Below are 26443 nucleotides of genomic sequence, written 5' to 3'. Positions count from 1 at the left end.
AATGTCCGAAAGGCTCTTATTTACATAGACACGAGAAGAGCCAATCAGGAGTCAGTGCAGGAGCGGATTTGGACTCCTCTGCCCAATGGCTGTGGGAGGTTCAGAGTTTTGGGGAGTGCATATAATCAACATATTATCGAAGGTGCTTAGATATTGATCCTGTATTCCGAGGTAGTTCAAATTCGCCTCTACTGGACCTTAGAGTTTGACCTTTTTTCCCCCGTGCTTGTTGGAGAATAATTCACGCGTAAAATGCCGAAGAGAAAGGTGAGTGTCGGCTGTGTATTCCTGCTCACTTCACTGTAGTTTTCCTGCTCTTGCATTTGAGAAAAATTGCAGTGCGCGATTTCAGTGGCGACATGGAGGCAGGTGAGGTGATGCCAAAGTTTGAGGAAGAGTTTTTTCGCCCGCAACCTTTTCAATAGTTTTTAACGCTTGTGTGTAAATGACCTATGCTGTTATGATCTTGTTATGACTATTTACACTATTAATGTCCATGCCTCCATCTCAATGGCCGTTCTTGTGGTCGTGTTATGTGCCACTTCCCTGTCCGCTGCGCGCGCTGGTGAATGTCAGGCGGACCTGTCGGGTGGATAGATGCGTAAATCCCGAAGGAGACGTGCGGGATATTATATGATTTTTTATAGGCGCGTTTCAAGCATATTTAAGATCGATTGATTCTGAATGTGTAATATAACAGTGTAGATCACCACCTCCCTGTCTCATGTTGGCTCTCCTATCGGGATGAATGGTAGCCGGAGTGAACAGACCCAAATCCAGATGCAGAGAAAGGACTAAAGAAAGAGGGGATCAGGGACAATTGCCGCTGCGTTAAAAGAGGCCGTGACACTATCCAAACAGCAGTGCTCGACGAGCTCCAGTGCATTGTATCAGTGCATACATGGAAATGCGCTTTTCTGCCATTTAAAAAAAAACTGCCATTGTCTGCACCGATTCGCCTTTGAGGGCAGAGAATGGGGGGCCTCCAGGGTCGCCCACATGCAAATGATGCGATTACCAACCTGCAGGCTTCACCAACATTTGCTCATTTTTTTTAACGGTGGAATTGGAGGGGGGGCTGTCCTCACCTGTCCGCAGCGCAGCCTGAGTGTATTCCATGTTTATAATATGATGTTCTTCATGATGCTGACAGCACGGTGTGTTGTAAGTCAATATTAATGTTTACTCTCCATTCATCTCTGGGGAGCTGAGCCTGGTATGTAAGCAAGGTGCCTCATTTAAAATGTAATTCCGCATAGAGATCACACATAAAATCAAATGAGTACAAATACAATTAGGGCTTGATTACTTTATGTTAAACATCACAGTATTTTTTTGAAAAATTATAAATAAATTCAGGAAATCAATACATTAATCAATTATTCTAATAGGTTGCCTATAGTAAATTAGTTCCGAAATAGTTGTTGTTGTGTTCTATAGCTATAATGGATTTTTTTTTTAACATTACATTTCATTTGGTTTTACTTTATGCACAGGAAGTTGTAACTGTGTTATGTTAAATATAACTAGTGTTGTACGATAACTTTGATGATGAATAAAACCTTACACTATTTTCTTGATCCAGGAAATATTGTGAAACTACTACATTTTTGGCATTTCTGCTAATAAAATTATGATAGATGTATGGATTATAAAAGATAGAAAACTCGAGTGTACCATATCTGATGTTTATTGTTTAAGAATTAAAAATGATAAAACAAACTTGGAATTACAAATATATAATCTTCATTGCATTTCCTACAGATTCCAGAGACTTCTGAGGGCAAGGAGGCCTCCAAAGTCACAAAGCAAGAGGTAAATGTTTCAGGCATGTTCTGGTGCTGTGAGGCGTGTGTTGGCGTGCTGTGTTTTGGTTGTTGTTGTTTTTTGTACAAAGAGAAAGAGTGTGTGTGAGCGGGGAAATAGACACATAACAGGTTAATGATTGACGCTTGTAGAAATCACCAGACACTCAACATCAGCCCACAAAGGTACAACTGATATCTTTCTCTCTCTGTCACTTTCTCTCTTTCCCTCATTGATCATCCCTTCCTCCTGCAGCCCCCCAGAAGGTCAGAGAGATTGCAATCGGTAAGTTTCGTTCTCCCCTCCCTCCTGTCTTCACCTCTCTTCTTCCTCTCCTTGTAAATGTCACATGTTACCAAGGCTCAGAGCAAAGTCCTCACCCAATTAATGGATTTGATGGAGGCAATTTAACAAATTTCATATACATGCTCCTCAAGGCCTGCTGTTTTTTTTCTGTTGTCTTTGTCCATTCTTGGTCCGGTCTGTTGCAACACCTTGTTGAAGTGTAGGGCTGCATGATTAAAAGGTAACACAAGTGATATTCCATCCCAAAGTTGACTAAGAAGTTACCAAAACTATTCATGGAAAATGTTAATTGATCAAAGAATCACTTCAATCCTTGTTAAACTAATGATAGTAATCATAATATTTATCAAGGAATCATTTGGTTATTATTTATTTGTGATCATGCAGCCTTGCTAAACAGACCATGCGTTTTTATCTGTGTTGTACTTTGCATGTTGAACCCATCTGTGTTGAGCCTCTGCATGCCTTTGTACATTTGCATGTGTACCTTAAAGGAATTGATGACAATTTTGGGAAATGTGCGGACAATGCAGCTAGCAGCCAGTAAGCTTAGCTTAGCATAAAGATTGGAAAAAAGGTACACAAAATGTACGACAATAACTAGTTCCTCAAAAGCTCAGCAAGTGACACATTGTATTTGGTTAATCTGTACTAAAAAATAAAATGTATTTGCCATACAACTTTAAACACCAAAAAGTCACTTTGCTCACAGTTTTTATGCTAAGCTTACCATGTACCTATTGCCTGTAGCTTCCTGTTTAACAGACATACATGACAGTGGTTGGAAGAAGTAAACCAAGAGTTGTGTTCCCAAAATTGTCAAACTACTCCTTTTAAGTTTTTGATGTGCCTATTTAAACCTGTACATTTTTGCATGTTTTCGATCTGATATTTCCTTGTCTTCTGAATGTTTTCAGCAGTCAGCTTATTTAATAAAATGCTACTTTTTTGCCAGTAAACCAGCTCTGCTGCCGTCTATATTTGGACTGCATGATTAAAATTCTACATTATAATACGAAACATGACATTAAATAATTTAATGTCAAGCCCCGCTTTCTGCTGCTTCTCATGTGCAGACTGTAAGTGATATCTAAAGAAAAACAGAGACATTTTGAGAAAGATTCACATGATTTAAATGTGTCACAGCGATGTGGCTTCAGGGTAACATGGTCTGCACTCAGCGGCCTGGAAAAAGCTCTGCAGCAAACGTTCTCACACTGAGTGACCAGAATTTGAAATCTCATGTGTTATAGTCGTTGTACAGTGGTCTGAGGTCAGTTCCCTGTGAGAAAAGGAAGATATTAGCACGGGAACTCTGTCAGATCCCATTTGTAAGGAATATGGTACTTTAATATTCATAACATCTACAATGGTATCGCCTCCATGTGTTCTGTTTTAGTCCTACTGGATTTACTAAGCAGCTCTTGTGGCTTAAACAGCACAGATATGTCTCTGTAAGTGTAGCCAAGAGATGAAACGTTATAATAATAATAATAATAAAATAGATTCATATATGGAAGATCTTATTACTAAAAATATTCGGTCCTGACTGACTTTTTCTAAATGTACAGAAACCTGGTCCAGCCAAGCCTGAGACCAAGCCCAAGAAGGCCATTGTGAAGGTAAAGTACACACAAACACACACTAACTACAATGATTTATTTATATCCCCATGAATTTGCAACAGTCTGATGCCCTCGGTTGCCCCTCACTACTGGTCTATGTGCGTGACCAAGGCCACTAGGTGTGGAAAACACAAAAGCACGCACACAGAAATCCTCACATGCAAGCATATTATATTAAATACAATTACCTATGTATTAGCAAAGTAACCTCACTACCTGGTCACACTGGAGATGTTTGCTAAGTATATAGAAGGTTATGAAATGTTTTAATTTTTTTTGTTGATATAACCTAAACGATGTAGTCTTTTGCCAATAGTAAATGTACAGTAAAATGGTTAAAAACGGTAGGTATAATAGTCTTGAACTTAATCCTACAGCTTTTCATCAATATTTTTCCACCTTTATTAAATTGCTTATTGTTATTTACTTTCTTCTGCATTCTTTTCATAAAATTGTTTATTAAGTGCAGAAAAAACATACTACTACTACTCCATATATACCAGAATTTCTTATTTTCCATTTCCTCCGTGCAGAAAGTTGCGGACGATAAGGGTTCAAAGGCAAAGAAAGTCGGCGCTAAGGGTAAGAGGGATGACGGACCGGCCCAGAACGGAGAGCGCAAGACCAACGAGGTATGAGGAGGGAAAATAGGAAAGAAAATGTTATAGAAGAAAGAGAAGTTTCAGTCAGAGACCGACAAGAAAATTAACTATCTTTATTCCCCTATGTTGTCAATTTGTGTAAAAACACGAACACGCACATGCATATTAACCGCACCTATATTCCTTCACTACATAAACACACACACACACCCACACACACATACAGATCTACGTGTCTCGTCCGTCCGTCAGTGTGTCTTTCATCAGAAGCACGGCTCCCTCCTTGATGTCAGTGAGAGGGCAGAATGAGACAGTCAGAGTTAAGGGTATGCACGAGTGTTTCTAACTCCGTCTTTGAAGTGCGTGTTTGGACACTAACTTATTACTTACCAAGAAATTGTGTGTTATTGAGCAAACATTTACATCAACAAGAGTGTTTTCTGAGTGCTGTGGCGTGTCTGACGGAGCAAATGAAAGAGACAGAAGTGAGTGGGATAGTGAAGAAGTAAGTATGTCCGACATTTTCGTTGCTGTGTGCAGTGAAGTAGGCCAAGGATGACTTTCTTTTTATACGAGCAGGAAGGTTTGCCGCTCATACAGCTGTGATGTGAAATATTATTGGCTCACTGTGTTCATAGACAGCCGGCTCTACCAGAAGAGGCAGAAGAAATAAGAGGAGATGATACCTGCATATACTAAAGGAGTTATGCGTTTCAGTGAGTAGCTTTTCCCAGCAATTTAGTAACAAATAATCTAAGCTATCGGGGTAAAAACGCTGCAAATCATTTGAGCCAGCAGCTTGGGGCCAGATTTACCTTTCATAACCCTGAGGTTTGAAAATATCTATATGTACACCCAAAAACAATGAAGGTGAATGGAAATGTGTTTGTGCTGCAGTGCTCACAGAATTAAATTGAATAATTCAGTTTTTTCAGATAGAAGTTCCAGTTACACACTATAATCAACAGATATCACTTTAAAGAGGTGCCATTGGAACTCCTTTCTACAAGAGAAACAGTCCCAACAACTATTGAGACATTGATTTGAACACTAAAGTTGGAAATAAAAACTAAACTCCCTGCCACAACAAGCAGTAAATGCGCCAGATATAAAGGTGTTGCGTTATCCTGATAACTTGATAAACTTGCTTCTTGGAACAAAGCCCATGTCTTACTACTAAAATACCGCACTGCATATTTTGTATAGCTGAAATATTTCCATACAGCTGATGTTGCCTTATTTTTGCAAACAAATCTTCCTTTTTTACATATTTCTCATGTTTCTCGCTCAAGTTAAGGTTGTGGTCAGCACTTTTGTTGTTTGATCAGGAATTATTGTGATTGGTGGTTTGCTATCTCAGTAGTAATACATGATCTAATAAAACTTAAAACTGAGAAATCAGACAAACTACTCTTGTAGATTAGTCGCAGAAAAAGAGAGTCGTGCAAGATTTCATTTTATATTATATTGCGCTTAGACATTGCAATGTTGATGCTGAAACAATATATCTTGCAGCCCTAATGGATGCTTCTCTCTTGGCTGTGGGCTACAAAACTTGAAGCCAGGGAAATTAGCTTAGCATAAAGACTGGAAACCAGTTGAAAAAGCTAGCCTTCTGTTTTAGTGTTTGTACACATTAAACAAACCAGATATATTTTTGAATACGTGAGCTTTAGAGATGCTTGTAGGTCAACTTTTTAATTTAATGTTAGTACAGAGCCAGGCTGCTTCAACCTGTTCCCAGTCTTACGATAGGCAGCCACCTCCTGGCCCTAGCTTTACATGTAGCTTAGCAACCCTGTCTCCTACATGTTAAGTTCCCATACAGCTAAACTGCATTCTCTATAATGTATTTAGGGAAATGTACCTCCTGAATTACGTAACCGTTTGAAACATGCGGTTAAAGTTGGGTAAGAAAACAAAACAAAATTGCAACAAAACAACTTGGCTAGCTTTAGCAACATATCTTGGTTTAGCTTAAAATTAGTTATTTTGTCATTTATGATGGGTAAAAAAAAAGTCACAGACAATGGTCTCCTGGATAATAGTCCTCTTCTCGTTCAACCCTGACCTCCTACTCACACGGACTTTGATTCAAAACGTATTTAAGATACTTAAAAAAACACTGAAGCTATTCAGGAAACAATACGTTTTCCTGGCAATGCAGTTTGTAGTATGGAAAGCCATTTATAGGGGGCCAGGCTGAGTTTACAGACATGAGAGAGGTGCCCATTGAGGCAAGTTAAATCCAGTCCCCATGGGAACCTACCTGTGGCGAGGGCTTGGACACACCTTCATCATGTGACTCTTTCCTCTCTTCTTCAGGTATCTGAGGCAGCGGAGGAGGCGACTGAGGAGAAGGCATAAACACACGGACGCATCCACCGACTCGTCCCTTCTGATAACATGGCAGCAAAGCATCTTTTTTTACTGACGATTTTTGTACCATGCTGATTTTTTTTTTTAGACTTGTTAGTATAGAGATGGACAACCAGCAGCATAATGTTCACACTCCTTTCAGCTCCCCTTACCTTACACTATGTTTTTGCTCGATTCTCCTCCCTATTGCGTTCTGAATCGCTGTCTCAGAAACGGAATGAAGTGTTTTTATCAGACGGCTGCTGATGTTCTTCATCTTACCTGAAGGGGGCTGTAAACACGACTGTTATGATCTGTAAACCAGCTCTGCCTATATTTGTAGACTCTACAAAGGATCATTATTATTGGCACTCCCCCTGATGGTCAAGGTGAGGGTTTTTGGATCTATTTTGGATACAGAGCTACAAGAAACTATGTCCATAATCCCTACGTAGAACATCTGCAGCTTTAAAAAAAAAAGAAATGTTAGTTTTTAGAATCACCTCCACTATGTTTCACATAGCTCCTTTTGTATTTCTGATAGAGTGAATGTGTTTGTAGGTCTCTGTGTTTTACCCCCCCCACCCCTCCTTTTCTTTATCTTTTTTTTCGCCCCTCTCCTGATGGCCTTGTCCTGCAGCAGAGTGACATAGCAATAATGAGTGGTGCTTCTGTTCTAGACGGCTCTATTGGCTTTGGACCCTCTGGGCTCTTCTGAGTTTCATCCTGTTGGGAGACTATTTTGAAAATAAAATTTAAATTTGATGTCACATGGCAGTTTTTGTGTTTTTCTGTGTCTCTTTGTCTTTATATTTTCTCTTGTTGGACCGCAATGCCATCTTTTTGTTGTAGTTTCTAGTATACTGTAGTTGGTTGCCTTCATCTATGCTGGCTTTTGTAGTTTGGAACACTCTGGTAATCTGTGTAAAGATCCATAAGACAAACACATGTATGCATGTGTTCTACCTGTGTGCCACAGCACATTTTCATTCTGTTCATGGTTAGAATGATTTTTTAAACTGACACAAAGCCAACGCTGTGTGTGTGTGTGTGTGTGTGTGTGTGTGTGTGTGTGTGTGTGTGTGTGTGTGTGTGTGTGTGTGTGTGTGTGTGTGTGTGTGTGTGTGTGTGTGTGTGTGTGTGTGTGTGTGTGTGTGTGTGTGTGTGTGTGTGTGTGTGTGTGTGTGTGTGTGTGTGTGTGAGGTTGACAGGGGCACGTGGCTGTGTTAAATACAACTGCTGTGTCAGGAAGTGAAAGGTCAGCATTTGCCGGGACTGACGAAACCGTACACTCCCTTAATTTAGGGACAAACTGTCACTCACGATAGTGGGCCGATGATGTGCACCAATTCAATTAAAAAAATGTATCATGTAGAGGTGTGGATTGATGTTTAAATATCACACATACTGCAGAGACCAATCCAAAAATGTATTATCAGGAGTCTTGGTCAGCAATATGGAGCCTTTTTAACTGGAACGTATAACAGCTAGGAATGTGTGCAGATTACACAAAACATTTATTTTGACAGTTAGGTTTTTTTTACTAGGATGACCATTTAAACCAAACCACTTAATTTAAGAGTACGGCTATACACATCCTCAGAAGCTACATAACCTGACAGTGATATATTATTTCCCCGATGTTTTCCCTCTCTGGAACAGATTTCAGTTCTAAGAAGCCACTATAACACACAGTTTTGCACTAAACCCCAAGAAAGACTAAAATATTCAGCATCTTCTCAAATAGACCTGGATATCCTGGAGCCCGATATATTTGAAGCTCATTATTGTGGGTACATTGTAGGCATTTCGTAAATTAACTGCTTTTTTTAACAACACTTTGTGCCCAACCTGTTAAGCCCCGAGCCTGTTTTCCAGGTATCAGGCTCGAAAATGACATTCCCAGAACAAATGACCATATCTTCCCTTCTAAAAGGGTTCAATTAATAATCTTTTTTCCCAAAGCAAGGTTACACGTGTGAGTTGGATGTAGAAGTGTCAGAATCAATATAGATGTTTTTATTTTAAAGTAAATTCAGATTGAACACAGTTTAAAAAAAGTACTTATAGTGAAAACCACCCTTGAATGATGGGATGGTAGACTAAAAGCTTTAGGAATACAAACTACAACATATAGTAAGTACCCTGTATCAAGATTGATGCAAAACAAGTGAAATTTGACCTTTTTAGAGAGATTTAGCAACAACAAAAAAACTTCTGGGGTCATTTGGATGGATTTGACCTATCTCTGGCCCCCCTTGCTCAATTTTGCTGATTGACATCTCTTTCTAACCGTCAGAACCAATGGAATCGAGGGGAACTCCCACATACTCCTTATTTGGTAATGTGTGTGTGTGAGACTGACGCATAGCCAAAACCGCAAGCTGTGATAACTCTGGTGGCTACCATTAGCAGCTAACTTTTACTCTCCGATTTTTACATACAAATGGAATTATGGATTATAAATAAAAAAAAGTATTCCACAGAAACATTATCAACCTATGGATTAACCGATTCAGCCACGTTTTTTCTCGTTTTAATGCCATTGAACCAGTCTTTTGATCAGATTGACAGCTAAAGTGAGACGATCTCCCGTAAAAGCTACGTAAAGGTACATGTTGTGATGTCTGCGTTTGCTTCCCCTGTCGCGAGTTCGGATCACTCTGTGATGATACTATACCTAAATAATCTGTGGAACCTCAGCTTTAATCGGATATCTTGTATGTGCAGCTACGATAAGTAATAAGGGTATCTTTTATCTTGAGTTCTGTGCCAAAGTGCATTAGCATTTTTAACTCAGGGGTCATTTAGATGCTTCTTATGAGACTTGTGTTTTGTTTTGGTAAAAATGGTTTGTATCGTCAGTTAGCTGAGATTATTCCCGTTAATCTGGTATAACACATTAATAGGTTCTTAAATATTAAGATCCCCTGAGACACAGTGTCGTGACCTTGGGGCTTAACAGGTTAAGGTTCATTTCAACTTAAATGATGGAAGAAAAAGCTGAAGTCCCTCCAGTGAAGCTGAGGATCACAGAAGTGACTGGTTCATAAAACCTAGAGAGGGTATGGTTTTATCATGAATGATAACCTGAACCATTATTTAAAATTATTCTAAACCCTTACACATTTTTTTAACAATTCTAACACAACATCTACATGTAGTGCTGGGCAGGCGGTGTCTGAGTGGTGTGATACCACAGTAATCACACCACTCAGACCACCATTAAAGCTCATGGAATTTCATAGAAGCAATAACTAAAAGTGATTAGCTTCCTGGATTCATGAGTTTAATCTAATGTCATCAAATATCTAGTACTTGTTACAGTATAAGGAGAATTGTTTGGTTCAAAATTAGGAAATAAGTGAAAAGGGTTGAAGAAGTCTGGTCACTTATGATCAGTAAAATGTTCTTAGTTACAGGAAATTGTAAATGATCACATTTCCTCATTGTTCCTCCTCTGTGGCCCGCTGTGCAGACAGGTGCTGCAGAGTGAGGTTGCCTCCTTGTGGCCACTGCAGCCAGCACAACAACAACAACACCTGAGGGGTCCGGATGACAGGTGACATAAAGTGACTGACAAAGGCCTCCATGCCTTTGTGCTTTAACATGCCCTGAGGGCTGTCAAGTACAGATTGCAGGGTGGTCTAGTTTAGTGGTTAAATAAACCATTCTTAAGGTGGTTGACACTTAAAATCAAATTCCACTTGTTTTTTTTACTGATGCCATGTGTTGCTCTTTAACGTGAACTTTTTAGCACACTAATTCAAGGAGCAAAACTATGACATTTTTTAAACCAAGAAAAATGTAAAATATTTCAAACATTGAACTCATTGATGTCGTAATTGATGAAAAAAAATTGGTATTCAAATTAGAGTTTGTTCATGTCTTGTATTTTACATATTTATTACAGATTATTGATTTATCCTGGTATTATGTTCTGAAATAATGCATTAGGGATCACATGTTCCTATCCTGAATACATTTTTGAGTATTGCTTTGCTCAATCATTCTTCTCATCTACTTGTCAGAAAAAAAGATATCCTGCTATAATGTTTTAATACGAAGATTTAAAAGACTTTCATAAATATGTAGACCTAGCTCTTGACTTTCCTAGAATTCTGCAGAACTTTTTTAAGTCTTCTTCAGACATTCACTCCACAGGACTATATTCTATACTCAAGACTTATATCTTATATATTGTCGGACTTCCCTTTAATAAATATACAACTCTACTTCCATCAATGCAATCAACATCTATCGTAATAAAAAAAACACATCTGAAAAGGTCTTCAATTAGTTATAACGCTTTGGATTTTATTGTGACGCATTTTAAATGAAAAACAACTTAAGGTAACATTTGCATTTCTATCAATGCTTTTTCAAATATTTGCTTATCTCACTCTGTCCTGTTTCTTTTTATGTATGACTATCTCTAAAATAGGGAATGTATCCTCATTATTTTGGGTGTCTAACATTTCGTACACAATGTAAAAACATTTTCTTAAATGATTACTCTCTTTGCTTGAACAAAAAATAATATGAGTTGGCTCTCACAGCTGTTGAACTTTCCCTCTGAATTCCTTTCTTGCAAGAGGCGAGTAAGCAGTCATTAATCACCATTCCTTTATTATTATTGGCCTGGAGAACAGTTCTGTAAAACAGCAAACTGTACTTGTGATTATACTCTATCCAAATCCAGGGGAGTAAGTTAAAAAATTCAGCCTGACATGACATTAGACGCAGCTGACCTAACTCTATCACAGGAGGGTCACCATAGGATGCTGAAATGGCAGAATAGGCTTACTGCTTGCTTGTTTCGTAAAAAAGCTTACCAAGAAAACATTTGGCACCAAAATAAAGTATCAACTGGATATAAAAAACAAAACACATTTTCAGAAAGTAACAGAAGCAGAGAATTAGTTTGTCATCTGTTCAAGTTTCCATATCATCAGCATCTTCCCAGCAACAGACTGTCTGTTCCCTGGTGTGTCTGCCAGGGATTTAAGTGAGACAAGTGTTATATAAATAGGAGATGAGTTTCTATACCAGTGGCTATGCCTCTCTCTTTTTTTTTTAGATAATGCTATTCAGTTAAAACAATACACATAACACATGAGAAAAGTGCTTTGAATAATTCTTTATTTAGGTAGATAACACAATTTAATCACCTAATTCCAAACAGAGTTTAGACTATGAAAAGACAAAAATAAGGGGAACAAATAAACTATAACATTCCTTGTCACTTTTAAATAGTCTGGTTCCACTTGGGTGTGTAAATATCTCTCACTGTGAATTAGTTAGTTGGTTCCCTGGATTGCTGTACATTTTGTTTCGCAATTTATAAGAGAGTCTATGGGAATTTTGAACAGAATGCAGTTAGAATTCGGTAATTTAATTATGTATGCTTTCATTGATGTTTTCAAATTAAAAAAAAAGAGTAAAGGTCAATTAGAGAATAGCGTGTACTTTTGGCCACCTGCTGTTAAAGCATGTAGAGCATATTTAATAAAGATATAAAACACATACTTAACACAAAATTACTAATGGTGTACGGGACGTCTTATACTATTTATTAACAGGAAATAACACCTGAGTGTTGTTCCTTTTTCTCATAACCTTGCAGTGAACCATAGAGGAAGTTGCTGTGTGATGTATTTCCTTGACAATCTTCCCTGATTATGTAGCAGGCATACATGTCTCATTGCCATTAAATTCCTGTAACTCACGAGGTTTCATTCATTAAGCTGCATGCATCCCCCTTCTTCTCCAACCCTTCCCCCATTTTACTGCCTCGCAGTATTTGGAAGAGAAATGGACGACTTCCCCACCAAACGGCTCCCAGAGAGTGGGTGTGTTAGCTAGACATTTTGTTACACATTAACGACAGTGTGATAACACACGAAGTCGACGAGAACACACACAATTACTACAACTATCTGTATTATTTGAGAAAACCTGACTAAAGAAGTCGGCTGTGAAATCCCCCTCAAACACGGTGGCCACATTCTACATCCGCAGCTACGAACACAGAAAAATAGAACCGAGAGTTGCATTGTATTAACACGCAACAAAATGTAAACTATGAATATATAGGCATGTAATTATTAAACCGTGATAAATGTAATCTAGCTACGAAGTCACAGCCATTCTGCAGCAATGTCCTCTCCTACATCAGGCTGCCATTTCTACCTCCCCTCTACAGTGGCGTGCGTGAAACAAACACACCACTCGTCTTCTTCCGCAGAGGGCTTGCGCTTTTGCTTTTGAGGGGGAGGGGGATTTAAACAAACATGCCTGCACAACAGACCAACCGCCACTAAAATTCACCCTAAGGGATTCCCAACCCTGGAACATATCCTGTGCTGGGTTTTTTGCTGGAGGAAGACGGTGTTTTGCGGGGTAAACCGTTCAGCGCGCACTATTTGTTGCTCGGCGGAGATATACTCGACGCAGCCGGGACTCGGTTTGAGCGGAGCTGAATGGAGCCTCTTCCTGGTGGATAAACAGTGACAGCTACAGGGCAGCCACCTAGACCCAGCACACAGGCTCTGGCGCTGCCCTGGCAAACAACACCAAAATGGCTTCAGACAGTTCACACATCGCGCAGTTGACTTCTGGTGAGTAAAGGAGAACGGAAAATGTGTCATGGTTGTTGTAATATCCCCCCAATTTCCTCGGTGCCCTCTTCTAACGCAGCTCCCGTCCTCTTCTCCCCCTCCAACCATACCAGAACTGTACTTTCTAATAGCCCGATTTCTAGAAGCTGGACCGTGTCAAAAAGCAGCCGAGGTTGGTGTTTATGCATTTTAGGATAATTTATAATATGTCCGAAATCGTCATGGGGTGTAATTTTGTATTTGTATCCTATTTTCAGACCCTGATAAGGGAGGTGGAGGAGAAGGAGGTAAGCAGTCAGCACTACGAGAGAGATGCTTCTCTCTGCACTGTACTTTGTCATGTTGCTTTCACTCTGATTTATCATGTACTCTTTAAAAAAATCACCTGCTACATTTATAACCTGAATGATAACGACGACATTATTTTTCCATCTTAGCTGCTACCCATAAGGCTGGACTGGACAGGGCAGGAGCACCCCGGGACGTACAGAAATTTGGTAAGGGAGCTCTATAACTGAGGGAAAAGTTTTTAGAGAGCAAAATAAAAATTGAATTTCCCGCAATTTTTAAATCAGGTGGTAAAGAAAAAGCTGTAAAGGACTTTGCAGGGCTAGCTGGCTGCAAGTTGGGGCCGATGTGGGGCACCAAGGGCTCGGGTCCCAGCCTCCTGTGCACCGTGGTGTGCGAGTTGGGTGCCATGCATGTGCAAAAGGTTGTAATAGTTGTTGGAAAAATGTGTGTGAAATGTTGATACGTCATGAGTGTTGTGGTGTAGGAGCGCCAGGATCCGGAGGAGGGACTCCCTGCGCCACAAGCCAGAGAGAGATGGAGGCGCTCTTGTCCTGCATAATGTGTGTGCATGGGTTTGAAAATACACAGGGGGCAAGAGTTAGAAAACTGGAGTTTTTGAAGGAGAATATAAACAGTATATTTAGCAAAGCTGGAGTTACAGCGAGCCAGTTGAGAGGAGGCTTCTGTGCAGGGCTGTTGTGGAGGCATTTTCTGGAGAGCATTTTTTGTGGTTGCAAACTCGGATGGAGGAGAAGAGATGAGTTTATGTTGAAGATGAGAGGTAACGATGAGAGGATACCTTATAATCGCTCTATTATGAAGTGCTAATTGTCATGTAAACAATCAGGGCTCGTCTGAAAGCGCCGTTTACGCATGGGGGCGTGGAGAGAATTAATCATCGCGTACATATTTATTTCTTCGCCATTGTGGTGAGGTGTGAACCCCCACTTGTTTTGCTATTTTATTTAATTGAAGTTTGATTTGAATATTAATATAAAAATATTGGTTTATGACCTATTTAATTTGCTGGATTTTCTCGATTCGTTCTCTCTCATACACAGACACATGGATATGCGAGACGATATCGCATGAAGTGCACATTCACCCGGGTGTACATTTACACGTTTTAGAGATTATTGACTGTCTTTCTGCCTGCATGTGTTTTTTCTCCCCCTCTCTTCCTGCTTGGCTCTGCTGCCCCCCCCCCCCTCCCATTCCCTGCCGATCAGCCTGCCTCCTGTCTATTGTGCATAATTGTCTTCTATTAGAAAAAAACAAAAACATACTGCGGATGGTTTTTAATTATTAGACTGAATATACACATGGTGTTATATAGGGGATCACGGTTGGATGTGTTTGATCGGAGGCTGTTAGGTGTATATGTCTGGGTCTGTACAGAAGGGGGTTGGGCAACAATGAGAAATCAACGTTGGCTTCATTGATAACGTATTAATTAACGATATTAATTGCATCTAATTAATTAGGGCGGATTAATTAGAGATGTGATTATTTAATTGTGCATATGGAATTGATCCCGAAAACATTACATTTGAGCTATTTTTTAATTAAAATAGCACCCGTAATTATTTGTAACCATATTTACACACATGTGTCATTTTAATTTTGACCTCAAATAACTAGTGGATCTCAACAATGATTGGATTTTTCAGTTATGAGAACCATATGTTGAAGATAATTATGTTTTGAATACATTATTGATTTTAGAACAGTGTATTCAAATGTAAGGTGGGGATTGTCATGTGTAAGGGGGCCATGTGCTTTCTGGTATTGCTGTTATGACAAGGGGAGTGTTATGCAGTACCATTAAGAAGCAAGTAAAATGGAGCAAATTGTTATCTTTTCAGTGTGTGTGTGTGTGTGTGTGTGTGTGTGTTTAACAGCGCTGCATTTGCCTGGTAGTGTGCCGATATGTGCTTAGAATTACTGATCACGTATTTGAACCTGCAAGGCTGTTGAAAGCAATTAAGGGGTCATTAATTCTGTGTGTGTATAGGTGTGTGTGCCACAGATAATAAGTGTTACTGTCAGATAAAGGAATGGAGGTAAAATGTGTGTGTCAGTGTAATTGTATGATTTCAGGCCTATTTGACCCCGTTCAGATATTTAAATGAGATGTGTCTGAAACAAAGCTCATTTTAAATGGATACATTTGAAATAACCCCACACCCTGAAACCCTGAACACACCCTGAATGAAACACAGTGCGGCTGCATGCTGCATAATTAACTCCGCTGGTGTATCGCTGCTATTCCAGTCACTCAGGCGTGTGTATCTTCAGACGTAGGTCATGCAGGAGAGTCGCCATGTGCAATCAGAGACCCACTGTGTTTATATCAGTGCAGTGTTGCATGCCACACCCCCCTCCCCTGCTGATGCACTACATTGCATGTGAACGGCACACACATCCTTCTAAAAGACAAGCATCCTAACTACATTACATGTTACTTGTTAGACGCTTTTATCCAAAGCAACTTACATACTCAATACTGTGGGCAATCCAAGCATTCATTTAGTTTATGGAATTTGTTTTAATCTGAAAAGAAAACATAATTGAATAACATATTGTTGTAGTCCTTGTTAGCCGTACTCAGTTTATTGCTTTTAAACCTCCAGAGAATAGTAATTAATTTCTGAAAAGGGCACATTTACTCTTACATTTCTCAGCAAACCAAAAGGCGTTCTGGGTAGTGACCTTGTTTTCTGCGTGTCCTTGTTTTGCTGATAATACATTTTGGTGTGTGTGCTCAAGAGAAAATAAATGCACTGCAACCAGAGAACAAACCTGTTTGCCAGCAGACGCTTGATACATCTAATTATAACCTTTTTTTATTTCTCGCCAGTGTTTTTTTTTTATAGTCCGACTATTAGGACTACTGAAAACTGCTTCTTTTATGTTATTCCTTTGTTTTTGGTGTACTAATATAGTTCATCTTTTTTGAGAGAGCTTGTTTGATGTCTGGAATCACATTTGTGCAACAATTGAACACATTTCAGTCAGTTTCCAGTTTTGCTATTCAATCTGTGTGTGTGTGTGTGTGTGTGTGTGTGTGTGTGTGTGTGTGTGTGTGTGTGTGTGTGTGTGTGTGTGTGTGTGTGTGTGTGTGTGTGTGTGTGTGTGTGTGTGTGTGTGTGTGTGTGTGTGGCCTAGCCTTACTATACTTGTGGGGACCTACATCTGTTTACACAGTCACGTGTGGGGACTCGCCTCCCTTATGGGGACAAATTGGAGGTACCCATGAGGGGAATCATTAATTTTAGGGTGAAGACTTGGTTAGGTTTAGAATTAGGGTAAGGGTAAGGGTTAGGCATGTGCTGGTTATGGTTAAGGTTAGGATAAGTCTCCAGGAAATGCATGTAAGTCAATGTAATGTCCCCTGAAGTGATGTATACATTGTGTGTGTGTGTGTGTGTTCAGGTGAAGCTATACCGGCACATCAGTCCCGAACACCTGCTGCAGGTCTGCTCCAGAGTGTGTCCTCTCCTGGAGACCGAGGTCCCCGCCAGCGTGCCGGGACTCACCAGCCTGCTGGGGGCCGGCCGGCAGAATCTCCTCCGCACCAGCAAGAGTGAGTGCATACATTCTAAATATTTACTTTAATATGCAAACACACAACTACAGCTCTCTGCATGTCCTTACAACAAACCTCTTTTCACTACATTTCGTTCCCTTGTACTTATGTAAATATAATAGATGAATACAATATGGACAATCCATAATAAATACTGTCTTCATGTTTTCATGTGTCATTAAAAAGTCTTAAATTAAATTGTCTGAAATTTAGAATAAATAAATAAATGTTAAATATGACTTGAATGTCATGGTAACTGCAAACAATGAAGAGAGTTGTCAAAGTGAATGTGTCCTGGTTGGCGGGAGAACAAAACCGCAATCAAAATAAAGGTGTTTAACTCGTATCATAATCTAATTTAGCACATTCATTAAGTGCTTCTTTATCTCCATGGTGACTGTCATTCTACCCTACCAGCTTCTTTCATTTAAGATCTTAGATGTAGCTAGATTTAGACTTAGATTGCTGTTAAATATGACTATTGTATAATATAACCAATTTGATAAATCAATCAATTTACTTCAAGTAATTCTAGGACTTCTTGTGCCAGTATTACGACCAAAAAGAATGGGAATTCAATTTCACTTTATATGGTCTTCAAAATCCTTCCATTTAATTTGTTGAAACCTGCAGAAACCATGTGTATAAAATGTGTGTCTGTATATCTTTATGCATCTCTGTTTGTGTTCATCCTCCTCCAGGCTGCAAGCATGTTGTGTGGAAGGGCTCTGCGCTGGCTGCTCTGCACTGTGGAAGACCACCGGAGCCACCTATTATCTATGGGAGCCCACCTAATATTGGTAAAGAGAACACTTTGCAAAACAAAACACAATTTTCAGTCTTCGTCATGCTTTTGGTATTCAGTCTAGGAGTCAGATCTTCCGTACTATCTTATTAGCTGCCATGGTCCTTTAGCTGATGTTATATTTAGCAGTGGTGATATTATGTTTTGCTTCAGAATCAATGTGTATTCCTGCACATTCCTCACTGGTGTCTGTGTCATTTCTGTTTCCCAGTGGAGACAAACTTCGGCCGTCGACTGAACGGCTCCTACAGACTTAAGCAGCTAGTGCCCACGGTGGTGTACCTGCACATGAAGATGCACAAGAGGATTCTGGGACATCTTTCGTCCGTTTACTGCGTCACCTTCGACAGGACCGGACGACGCATCTTCACGGTAAGGCTGCTGTCTGTGCGTGTTGTGTTCATGGTGTGTTGGAAGTTGAACTCACGGTCACAGAAGTTGTAGTACCACCATTTAGCCACTATGAACATTTGTTTCAACACCCGGCTCACTTCCTGGGGCCTTGGTTGAACTCAGCTTGGCTTCCTCTTGCTGCTTGTAAAGCGTGTGTTATAGTGTTTTGGTAGCCTATTGAAAGTCATGTTATTCCATCTGAACACACACCCACACACACAACGAGACCAGTCAAGTCCATTTGAGATGATGTACTCATCTAAAACTTGGAAAATGTCTCTTCATGTGGTCCTACCTTCCAGTGCTTTGCAAAATAATTAGGGCTGTCAGTCAATTAAAATATTTAATCGCGATTAATCGCATGATTGTCCATAGTTAATCGCGATTAATCGCAAATTAATCGCACATTTTTTATCTGTTCTAAATGTACCTTAGAGGAATATTTTTCAAGTTTTTAATACTCTTATCAACATATGAGTGCTTTTAAACCTCCAGAGAATAGTAATTAATTTCTGAAAAGGGCACATTTACTTCTCAGCAAACCAAAAGGCGTTCTGGGTAGTGACCTTGTTTTCTGCGTGTCCTTGTTTTGCTGATAATACATTTTGGTGTGTGTGCTCAAGAGATAAATAAATGCACTGCAGCCAGAGAACAAACCTGTTTGCCAGCAGACGCTTGATACATCTAATTATAACCTTTTTTTATTTCTCGCCAGTGTTTTTTTTTTATAGTCCGACTATTAGGACTAGGGGTCGACCGATTATCGGCCAGGCCGATTATCGGGACCGATATTCCTCATTTGACCGATTATCGGTATCAGCCTTTTTTTTATAAAATTGCCGATAACACTTTGGCTCTGATGCGGCCGTTTCTCTGTCTGCAGTCACACGAGCAATGTCCCGCCCACAGCGCTATCTGATAGGCTATTACTGAAGTGTCAATCAACAAGATTTTCCGGGCGGGAGCCAGCCATCGAGGCGGGACCTTCTCAGATTACAGGCAGGTGCGAAAAACGCAGACACAGACAGAGGCGAGCAGCAGCGCTGAGCGGCAGAGCCACATGTGTTTCGAAGGTAAATCAGTTGAAAGCCGAAGTTCAATAAACATCCCAATCCCCTATGCTGAAGCTGCAAAAACAGCACGATCTATTGATCCAATTCTATCAGCTTCCCAGTTACACAGGGACGCGGGAAGTCAGTCAGCGTGCAGCGTCTCGCAGCGGAACTGTGGTGCGGAGGGGGGGCTGCGAGTGGAGCCTCGAAGTTTTTCAGGTTGATATGTGAAGCTCATTAGCTAATGTATTTAGCAAATGTTTAGAAGTGAGGCTACTAGTCTAACGTTAGGTCTACTGTAATAGCCTCACTTTTAATAGTTTGCAAAACATTAGCAAGCACTAGTGTTTTGCAGTTGCTAGCAGCTTATTGGGATTTTATGCTAGACAGACAGGCATTGGTTTGATATAATAAATTAAGCATTATTGTTAGTTAAGCATGTCAGCCTGCTGCCCCAATTCTTGTCTCTCTCTAACTCATAGTAGATGGCTGCACTAAAGAAAAGGGCACAGAGAGGAAACCAGTTGTAAGATGTTTAAAAGTTCATTAAACATAATATATGCTTAAATGCATTTCAAAGAAGTTGTGTTGAGTTGTGTTGGAGTTTGTGTTATTCTACATTTTGACACTAGATTTTCTGATTTTACTGCAAATGTATATCGGTTCCAAATATCGGTTATCGGTCTCCTTGATTACTAATAATCGGTATCGGTATCGGCCTTGCAAAAGCCATATCGGTCGATCCCTGGTCGGGGCCCCCACTTTGAAAAACACTAACCTAGGGAACGGTATGGAAAGAAGAGAACCTCTGGCTCAAACAACATAGAGCCGCAAGACAACTCTCTGCTTCTTAAAAAACTAATGTCCCAAAGGCAAAGTGATGGTTGACAGTTGTGGAGAAATAAACTTAAAATCTGCAAAAAATGCAACCGTAGACTATATTTTGGATTTATTTGCAGATCAACTTGATTTTAGATTTGTATGTCTCTCTGTTGCCAGTATTTTATGACCTATAAAAGAATAAAGAACACAATGGCGAGTGTCATTTCTTCTCTGTTTTAATCTGAGAGTTGAGGGGTTCAAATCAGCAGAGACTGTTCAAAATACTTTCTCAACTATCATTTTCTTACAATTCAAAGGGCGGCTGTATCTGTTTCTGCATAGTAATCTGAGTTTGTGGATTCGATTTCAAAATCATTTTTCATCATGAAAAATACCTACATTTTGATACATCCTGCTACCAGTGTGGATACACGTTTAAATCAATATATCTTGCTTTATGTTGGAGGGAATAATCATTTTTTAAACATTACTCGCGTCATTAATAATGTCAATGATCATATTGTAATTGTACCAAACAGGGATATTTAGTTAAGTCTGTAAAATATCTTTTATAGGCCCTCATTTAACAAACACTTCACTTCCTGCGTTGTGGATATTGCATCAATTAAGTTTGCCATTTTGAGATGAACTGTGCAGCCCAGGTGCATTTTGAAGAGCTCTAAAGGATCGGTTACTTTAATGTGCGCTAGTGGTCGTTCAGTCCCCTCATGCTGTATGTATGAGTGTTACAAGCTGTGTTTTCTCACCAGTATGACAAAGGCTCTGTGTTTTCGCTGTTGTTACAGTTCTGGTAGGAGGTAATTACTGTTTACCTTACAGCCGTGGGACGCTTTTACCAAATGACTCACAGCTTTAGCCGAATTCACCCTGAATGGAAGAAAAATCACAAAACAAAACCTGTGGAGTCTTTAAAGGAGGAAGTTGACCTTTGCCCTCCCGGTGCCACTAGTATCCTTGTGCTGTGTTCTTTATTTCCATGTGGTCGGTTTAGCGCTACAGCAGAATGTTAGACATTGAAGGAACAATGAGATAATGTAAGTTTAATGTTGCTTTCTGTTTGGATCCTTGAGTCAAACACTGCCTGCTGCTGTACACCATTTCTTCTTACATCTCTAAAAATGGCTGGCTGCTGACAGTGAGACGAAGGGAGCGGAGTGGAGGAGGGGGGGGTAGATATGTCTCTGTTTCCTGTTGTCTCTCTTTCTTACACTCTCTATTTCTCTCCCCAGTCCCTCATCCTGCGCTGCCCCTCCTTTGTTCCTCTCTCCCTCCCTCGTCTTGCCATTTCTCATCATAACTGGAGAAAATATTTCCTCTGAGGCGTTGGCTAAGTGCCAGAATTCAAATTCACTCTTGGTTTCTCTCACTTTTCCCCTTTCCCTTTTCTCTCTCACTGTCTCCTTCCATCACAAGATCCTTTTTATTTATATCTTTTCTTATTTCTGGAAGTATTTTTCCTCTCCACCGTGCTGCAGCGGAACACACATTGATTGATATCCAGTGTAAACATTTACTGTGATGATTTCTCGATCAATGCATAAGTAAATAAAGGTTTAGCTAACCATCGATTGGCCACATTGATTTGTGTAATATCGTTTTAGAAATGGCTGCAAGCTCCTTATCACAGACATTGGGAAGGACACATTTTTCATTTCATTTCAAACCTTTATTTAACCAGATTGGTCCCATTGAGATCATAGATCTCTTTTTCAAGGGAGACCTGCAGCATTGGAGCAGCTAATATGCATTGTTCATACTAGCTTAACTTCACATCTACAGCAACAAGGAAAGTCTTTTTCTGACGCTGCTGCATTCAGGCCTGGGCAGATCTGGTTTTCGTCCGTCTGGTAATTCGTCCTTGAGATCTTTTTTCTAACTCGCTAAGGGAGTGTTCCCTGTTTTGATCACATAAAATAACAGCTTCAGTCCGACTCTGCTGATTATGATTTATTCAAAGAAGGGGGTTGGAGTTTTCATCTAACATTTTCTCCAAAAGATCCATTCCGCTGCTGTTATTGTAGAAACAAAAGCTCTGAAGATATAAAAGGATGTGTTCTTGGCATGTTCTCTAACTCACTCAATGTGATCACACCTGAAATGCATATTTGATCATTCAGTTAAGAAAATGTGCCATCACACTTTTAAAATGTTCTATTTATAACACTTTCCTTACACGTTTCTTATTTATTTCCAGCCACTAATCTTTTTCAAAAATAAAGATATAACATATTGTCACACTGTGCATTATACACCTTTACACTGGTTCCTAATCAAGGCACAGATGGCTCTGGCTCCATGTTGGATCACAATCTCTTTAACCCCTTACAATCTGGATTACAGCCAGAAGTTAAAGTCCCTATAGGCTGTATCAATGTCTTCATTAAGGGTCATGCTTTTTCAATCCAGACTAAAGGCTGTGCTAGAAGCTGCCTCTATGCTACCAGATGTATTATACACTTGACTTTATGGATGATGGATTATTTATAATTATTGCCTTTTTTCCCAAAGAAATTGTACCTCTCTTAGCTTGCTTCCACTTAATACTGACAATAAATATATTACTGAGAGGACTTTACTTCTACTTACTGCTAGAACACACAGAGAGACACGCCTATCCCACAGTGTATAATATTAAAGAGGCCGTATTGTACATTTCTGGGTCTTAATTCCCTATAGTGTTTCAGATATGTGTTTGTGTGCATCTGAATGGTTTGCAAAGGCTATGATCCTTAAGTTCCCTCCAGAGGGAGTTACCCCCGCCCCAGAAATTCCGCGATTGTACTTGGAGTTGACCAATCACAACAGAGCCGTCCAGCTAACCAATCAGAGCAGACTAGGCTCTGGTTTCAGACAGAGGGTGAAAAGAGGTGCTGCAGTACAGACAGTATGAGGAAAATAAAGACCTTTTCGAACATTAAAGCATGGAGACATGTCATAGTAGAGGCACAACATACAAATGACAAGCTGAAAAAGATCAAAAAGATGGCCCCTTTAAAATACAAGTTGAGCTATCTGAATCAATGTGTTTCTTTGACCTGTTACTTGTCTGTAAATAGCAAGTTGGATGTCATTAATTATGCCTACCGGCACACTGTGACCACATCATTGTGAATACCCAAATGCAAAGTAGAGTGTGAGGAAACATTTGCGTGATTGCAGAGACCTGATTTCATAAATAAAGCACATTTACATGATGTGTTCTATAATGAACACGGTGTAGTTTAAAAAATAAAATAACAAAAAGGATTTTGGAACTTATTGTACTTGCACTATATTTGCGTTCTGTAATTGTTCTTGCATTACTAAAGGTAATGTATTTATTATTTTCCATTAATAAAAAATATGAAGAGTTCATTTGCAAAAATAGAAACTACTTTTATTGATATTTCCTTGATTTCACAATACATTATAAGATTGGTTTGGGAAAATGTAAACATTGGCTTATTTTATCCTAACATCCCAACCAGGGTTACATTTACATTTCCTGGATTGCATTAAGAACAGCTACATTATTAAGGAAAATAAATAAATGAAAATCAATACAATTGTTTAGGCAACAACAACAAATATCCTTTATAGGTAACTAAACTATATCCGACCCAAATATCCCAAGACACCACAGTAACATGCTCATTTGGCGATGTCTACCATATATTAAATACTCAAATTAGAAGTGGATGGAAATACACAAACAGAAGTTGAGCTGCTGACAATCATGTGCCTATAACTGTTCGTTGTCACTTGTTAACTCACGGAAGATTAATCACCTCTTTTTTCTGAAGCCCCTCATTCCCTCTTCTGTTTGCATTCCACGTGTGTCAGTCTGCTGACAGTCTGAAGCCTGCAGCGTGCCCAGATTTATTTAAAGTATTTAAAAACTTGACATGTTAGTCATGTTAGAGACAATTAGTCCTACTAGAAGTGAATCCGAGGGCAGACACGCCACTTCTCAAACTAAAATACTAGTCCTCACTGGAGTCTGATTGCCTTCTTCTCTTCCTCAGGGCTCAGACGACTGCCTGGTGAAGATCTGGGGAACAGATGACGGGCGTCTGCTGGCCACGTTGCGCGGACACGCCGCTGAGATCTCAGACATGGCTGTGAGCTACGAGAACACCATGATCGCTGCCGGGTCATGTGACAAGACCATCAGGGTGTGGTGCTTACAGACCTGCGCCCCTCTAGCCGTCCTGGAGGGACATGCAGCCTCCATCACCTCTCTGCAGGTACGAGGACACTCAGCACTTCATGTTTGTGCGTGTGTAGTTATTTAGCTGAAAAGAGAATTTAAAAGCCACTTATAATATTTTTGTATTCCTGCCACCATTTATGTCTGTCTGTAACAAACTGCTCAGTTTAGACTAAAGTAGTACCCTAGCTGTTGTTATTCTAGGAATTATGCCTGCAACGAGAAAAGCCACTAAAACAATATTTAGATTATGACAAACTGAAATTCTACTGCAGTTAGTTTGAAATGTAAAACGGCCCTATTATCAGGTGTGCACATCACTCTTTTAGTGAGTTACCAGGAGACAGCGTTTGGTACTCACCCCACACAAAGTGTGGTCCTCCTCACTGTCTCCTTCACTGTCCTCTATTTACACTTCTTGCATGCTAGATGACGATGATGAAGATGCACCTCCCTGTCTCTTTTTAAGCCTCCGATTTGCTTTCTCCAAAACTTGTTGCCAAAACTGTGAAGTCCTTGCATTTCCTGAGGCCAAGTTCAAGGATCAAATACTAAGAAACGATCACATGACTTGAAGTCATATCTGATTTCAGATGTGGGAAGTTACTAAGTACACTTCTTCAAGTACTGTACTTAAGTAAAATGTTGAGATATTTTTACTTGACTTTGATGCTACTTTGTACTTCTACTCCACTACAGTTCAGAGGTACATGGTGTACTTTTACTCCGCTACATGTATTTTAATACCTTTAGTTACTTTACAGATGTGGATGAATGATGTGAAATATAATCAAGTCTTAAATCCGACTTTAGTTCCACCTGGAGTAAATTCACAAGCTACCCTGCAGTATACAAAGTCATTCAAACTAGCTGCACCAACAAAAAGGTTCAAACTATAACAGAGTCAAGTACAGGTGTGATAGAACTATTAAAAAAAAAAATACGATTCAAAAACAGATAGCAAAGTTATTTCATGTATGTAAAAAGGGCTGTTGAATCTTAAAATACACTCAACCATATGTGAAATCCAAAAAGGAAGGAGCAGGGTTCGTACGGTCATTGAAAACCTGTAAAAGTCATGGAAATTAAAAATGCAAATTCCAGGCCCTGGAAAAGTTATGGAAAACAATATTTTTCCCAAAGTTTTGGAAAAGTCATGGAAATGTAACTAAAGTTGCGTCAAATATAATTTACATTTTATCTAATCGCCGAAATAATCTGCGGTCGCGATTTGTTATGTGCCATCATGACGCGCATGGTGTTATTTTTTAATATATGTGTGCTGGAGTCTTCCTGCCTGTCGGCTGAACTCTGCTGCTCCGGGATGAGGGTCAGATACATTAGCTACGGTGCGTTCGTTAACTGTGCACTGTGGCACAGACTGCACCGCTGGTGAACAGCTGTTAGAACGGGGTGTTCAGAGCGGCAGAGCGTGATGTGAACTGAAACGTCGCAATATCATTTAAGGAATCGTTGAGCTAGCTAGCAAGCTAGCATACATTGTCACTATCTGCTAACGTTAGCTTTAGCCTTCGTTTTCTAAGAGTTCTTTTCATAGGCTATAAACGGAGGTGGTATAAGTATAGATATTATGCTAGAGTAAAAGTAGAAGTACTCAGATCTTGTACTTTAGTAGAAGTACTCAGATGTTGTTCTTAAAAGTAGAAGTACTCAGATCTTGTACTTGAGTAAAAGTAGAAGTACTCAGGTCTTGTACTTGAGTAAAAGTAGAAGTACTCAGATCTTGTACTTGAGTAAAAGTAGAAGTACTCAGATCTTGTACTTGAGTTAAAGTAGAAGTACTCAGATAAGTAAAAGTACTCAGATCTTGTACTCGAGTAGAAGTACTCAGATCTTGTACTTTAGTAGAAATACTCAGATCTTGTACTTTAGTAGAAGTACTCAGATCTTGTACTTTAGTAGAAGTGGAAGTACTCAGTTCTTGTACTTAATAAAAGTATAGT

At 39.6% G+C, this 26443-nt stretch overlaps 2 protein-coding genes across 5 annotated transcripts in view; both read left to right on the top strand.

Moving 5' to 3' along the window:
• Window positions 1-97: 97 nt before the first annotated feature.
• hmgn3 (high mobility group nucleosomal binding domain 3) lies at window positions 98-7467 on the top strand. 3 transcript variants are annotated; one of them, XM_034076241.1, is made up of 7 exons: window positions 98-267; window positions 1765-1815; window positions 2062-2091; window positions 3684-3734; window positions 4271-4319; window positions 4978-5055; window positions 6665-7467. In XM_034076241.1, exons 1-6 carry the CDS (start codon window positions 253-255, stop codon window positions 5010-5012), a joined length of 231 nt encoding a protein of 76 aa, XP_033932132.1. In that variant the 5' UTR covers window positions 98-252; the 3' UTR covers window positions 5013-5055; window positions 6665-7467. The 3 variants fall into 3 exon arrangements, with proteins under 3 accessions (XP_033932132.1, XP_033932130.1, XP_033932131.1); XM_034076239.2 differs by having other exon boundaries at window positions 4271-4369; XM_034076240.2 differs by lacking the exon at window positions 4978-5055 and having other exon boundaries at window positions 4271-4369.
• A 5470-nt stretch (window positions 7468-12937) lies between these two features.
• phip (pleckstrin homology domain interacting protein) overlaps window positions 12938-26443 on the top strand; it is a 52914-nt gene continuing 39408 nt past the window's right edge. For both annotated transcript variants that reach the window (XM_034076552.2, XM_034076551.2), the window contains exons 1-8: window positions 12938-13317; window positions 13431-13489; window positions 13575-13604; window positions 13755-13814; window positions 17044-17194; window positions 17899-17997; window positions 18214-18374; window positions 24295-24516. In XM_034076552.2, coding sequence (XP_033932443.1) covers window positions 13278-13317; window positions 13431-13489; window positions 13575-13604; window positions 13755-13814; window positions 17044-17194; window positions 17899-17997; window positions 18214-18374; window positions 24295-24516 — 822 coding nt within the window. In that variant the 5' untranslated portion in view covers window positions 12938-13277. The remainder of the gene's footprint in view (window positions 13318-13430; window positions 13490-13574; window positions 13605-13754; window positions 13815-17043; window positions 17195-17898; window positions 17998-18213; window positions 18375-24294; window positions 24517-26443) is intronic.

Source organism: Pseudochaenichthys georgianus, chromosome 24 (assembly GCF_902827115.2).
Source record: "Pseudochaenichthys georgianus chromosome 24, fPseGeo1.2, whole genome shotgun sequence".
NCBI classification, from domain to species: Eukaryota; Metazoa; Chordata; class Actinopteri; order Perciformes; family Channichthyidae; genus Pseudochaenichthys; species Pseudochaenichthys georgianus.
Note: the sequence above shows the minus strand (reverse complement) of the source record. Positions and strands in the feature narration are given on the sequence as shown.

Excerpts from the sequence above, each read along its gene's own strand:
- hmgn3 (XM_034076239.2), top strand. Across the intron at positions 1,816-2,061 it reads CCAAAGTCACAAAGCAAGAG|CCCCCCAGAAGGTCAGAGAG; the intron begins GTAAATGTTTCA and ends TTCCTCCTGCAG. Across the intron at positions 4,370-4,977 it reads GAGAGCGCAAGACCAACGAG|ACAGCCGGCTCTACCAGAAG; the intron begins GTATGAGGAGGG and ends CTGTGTTCATAG.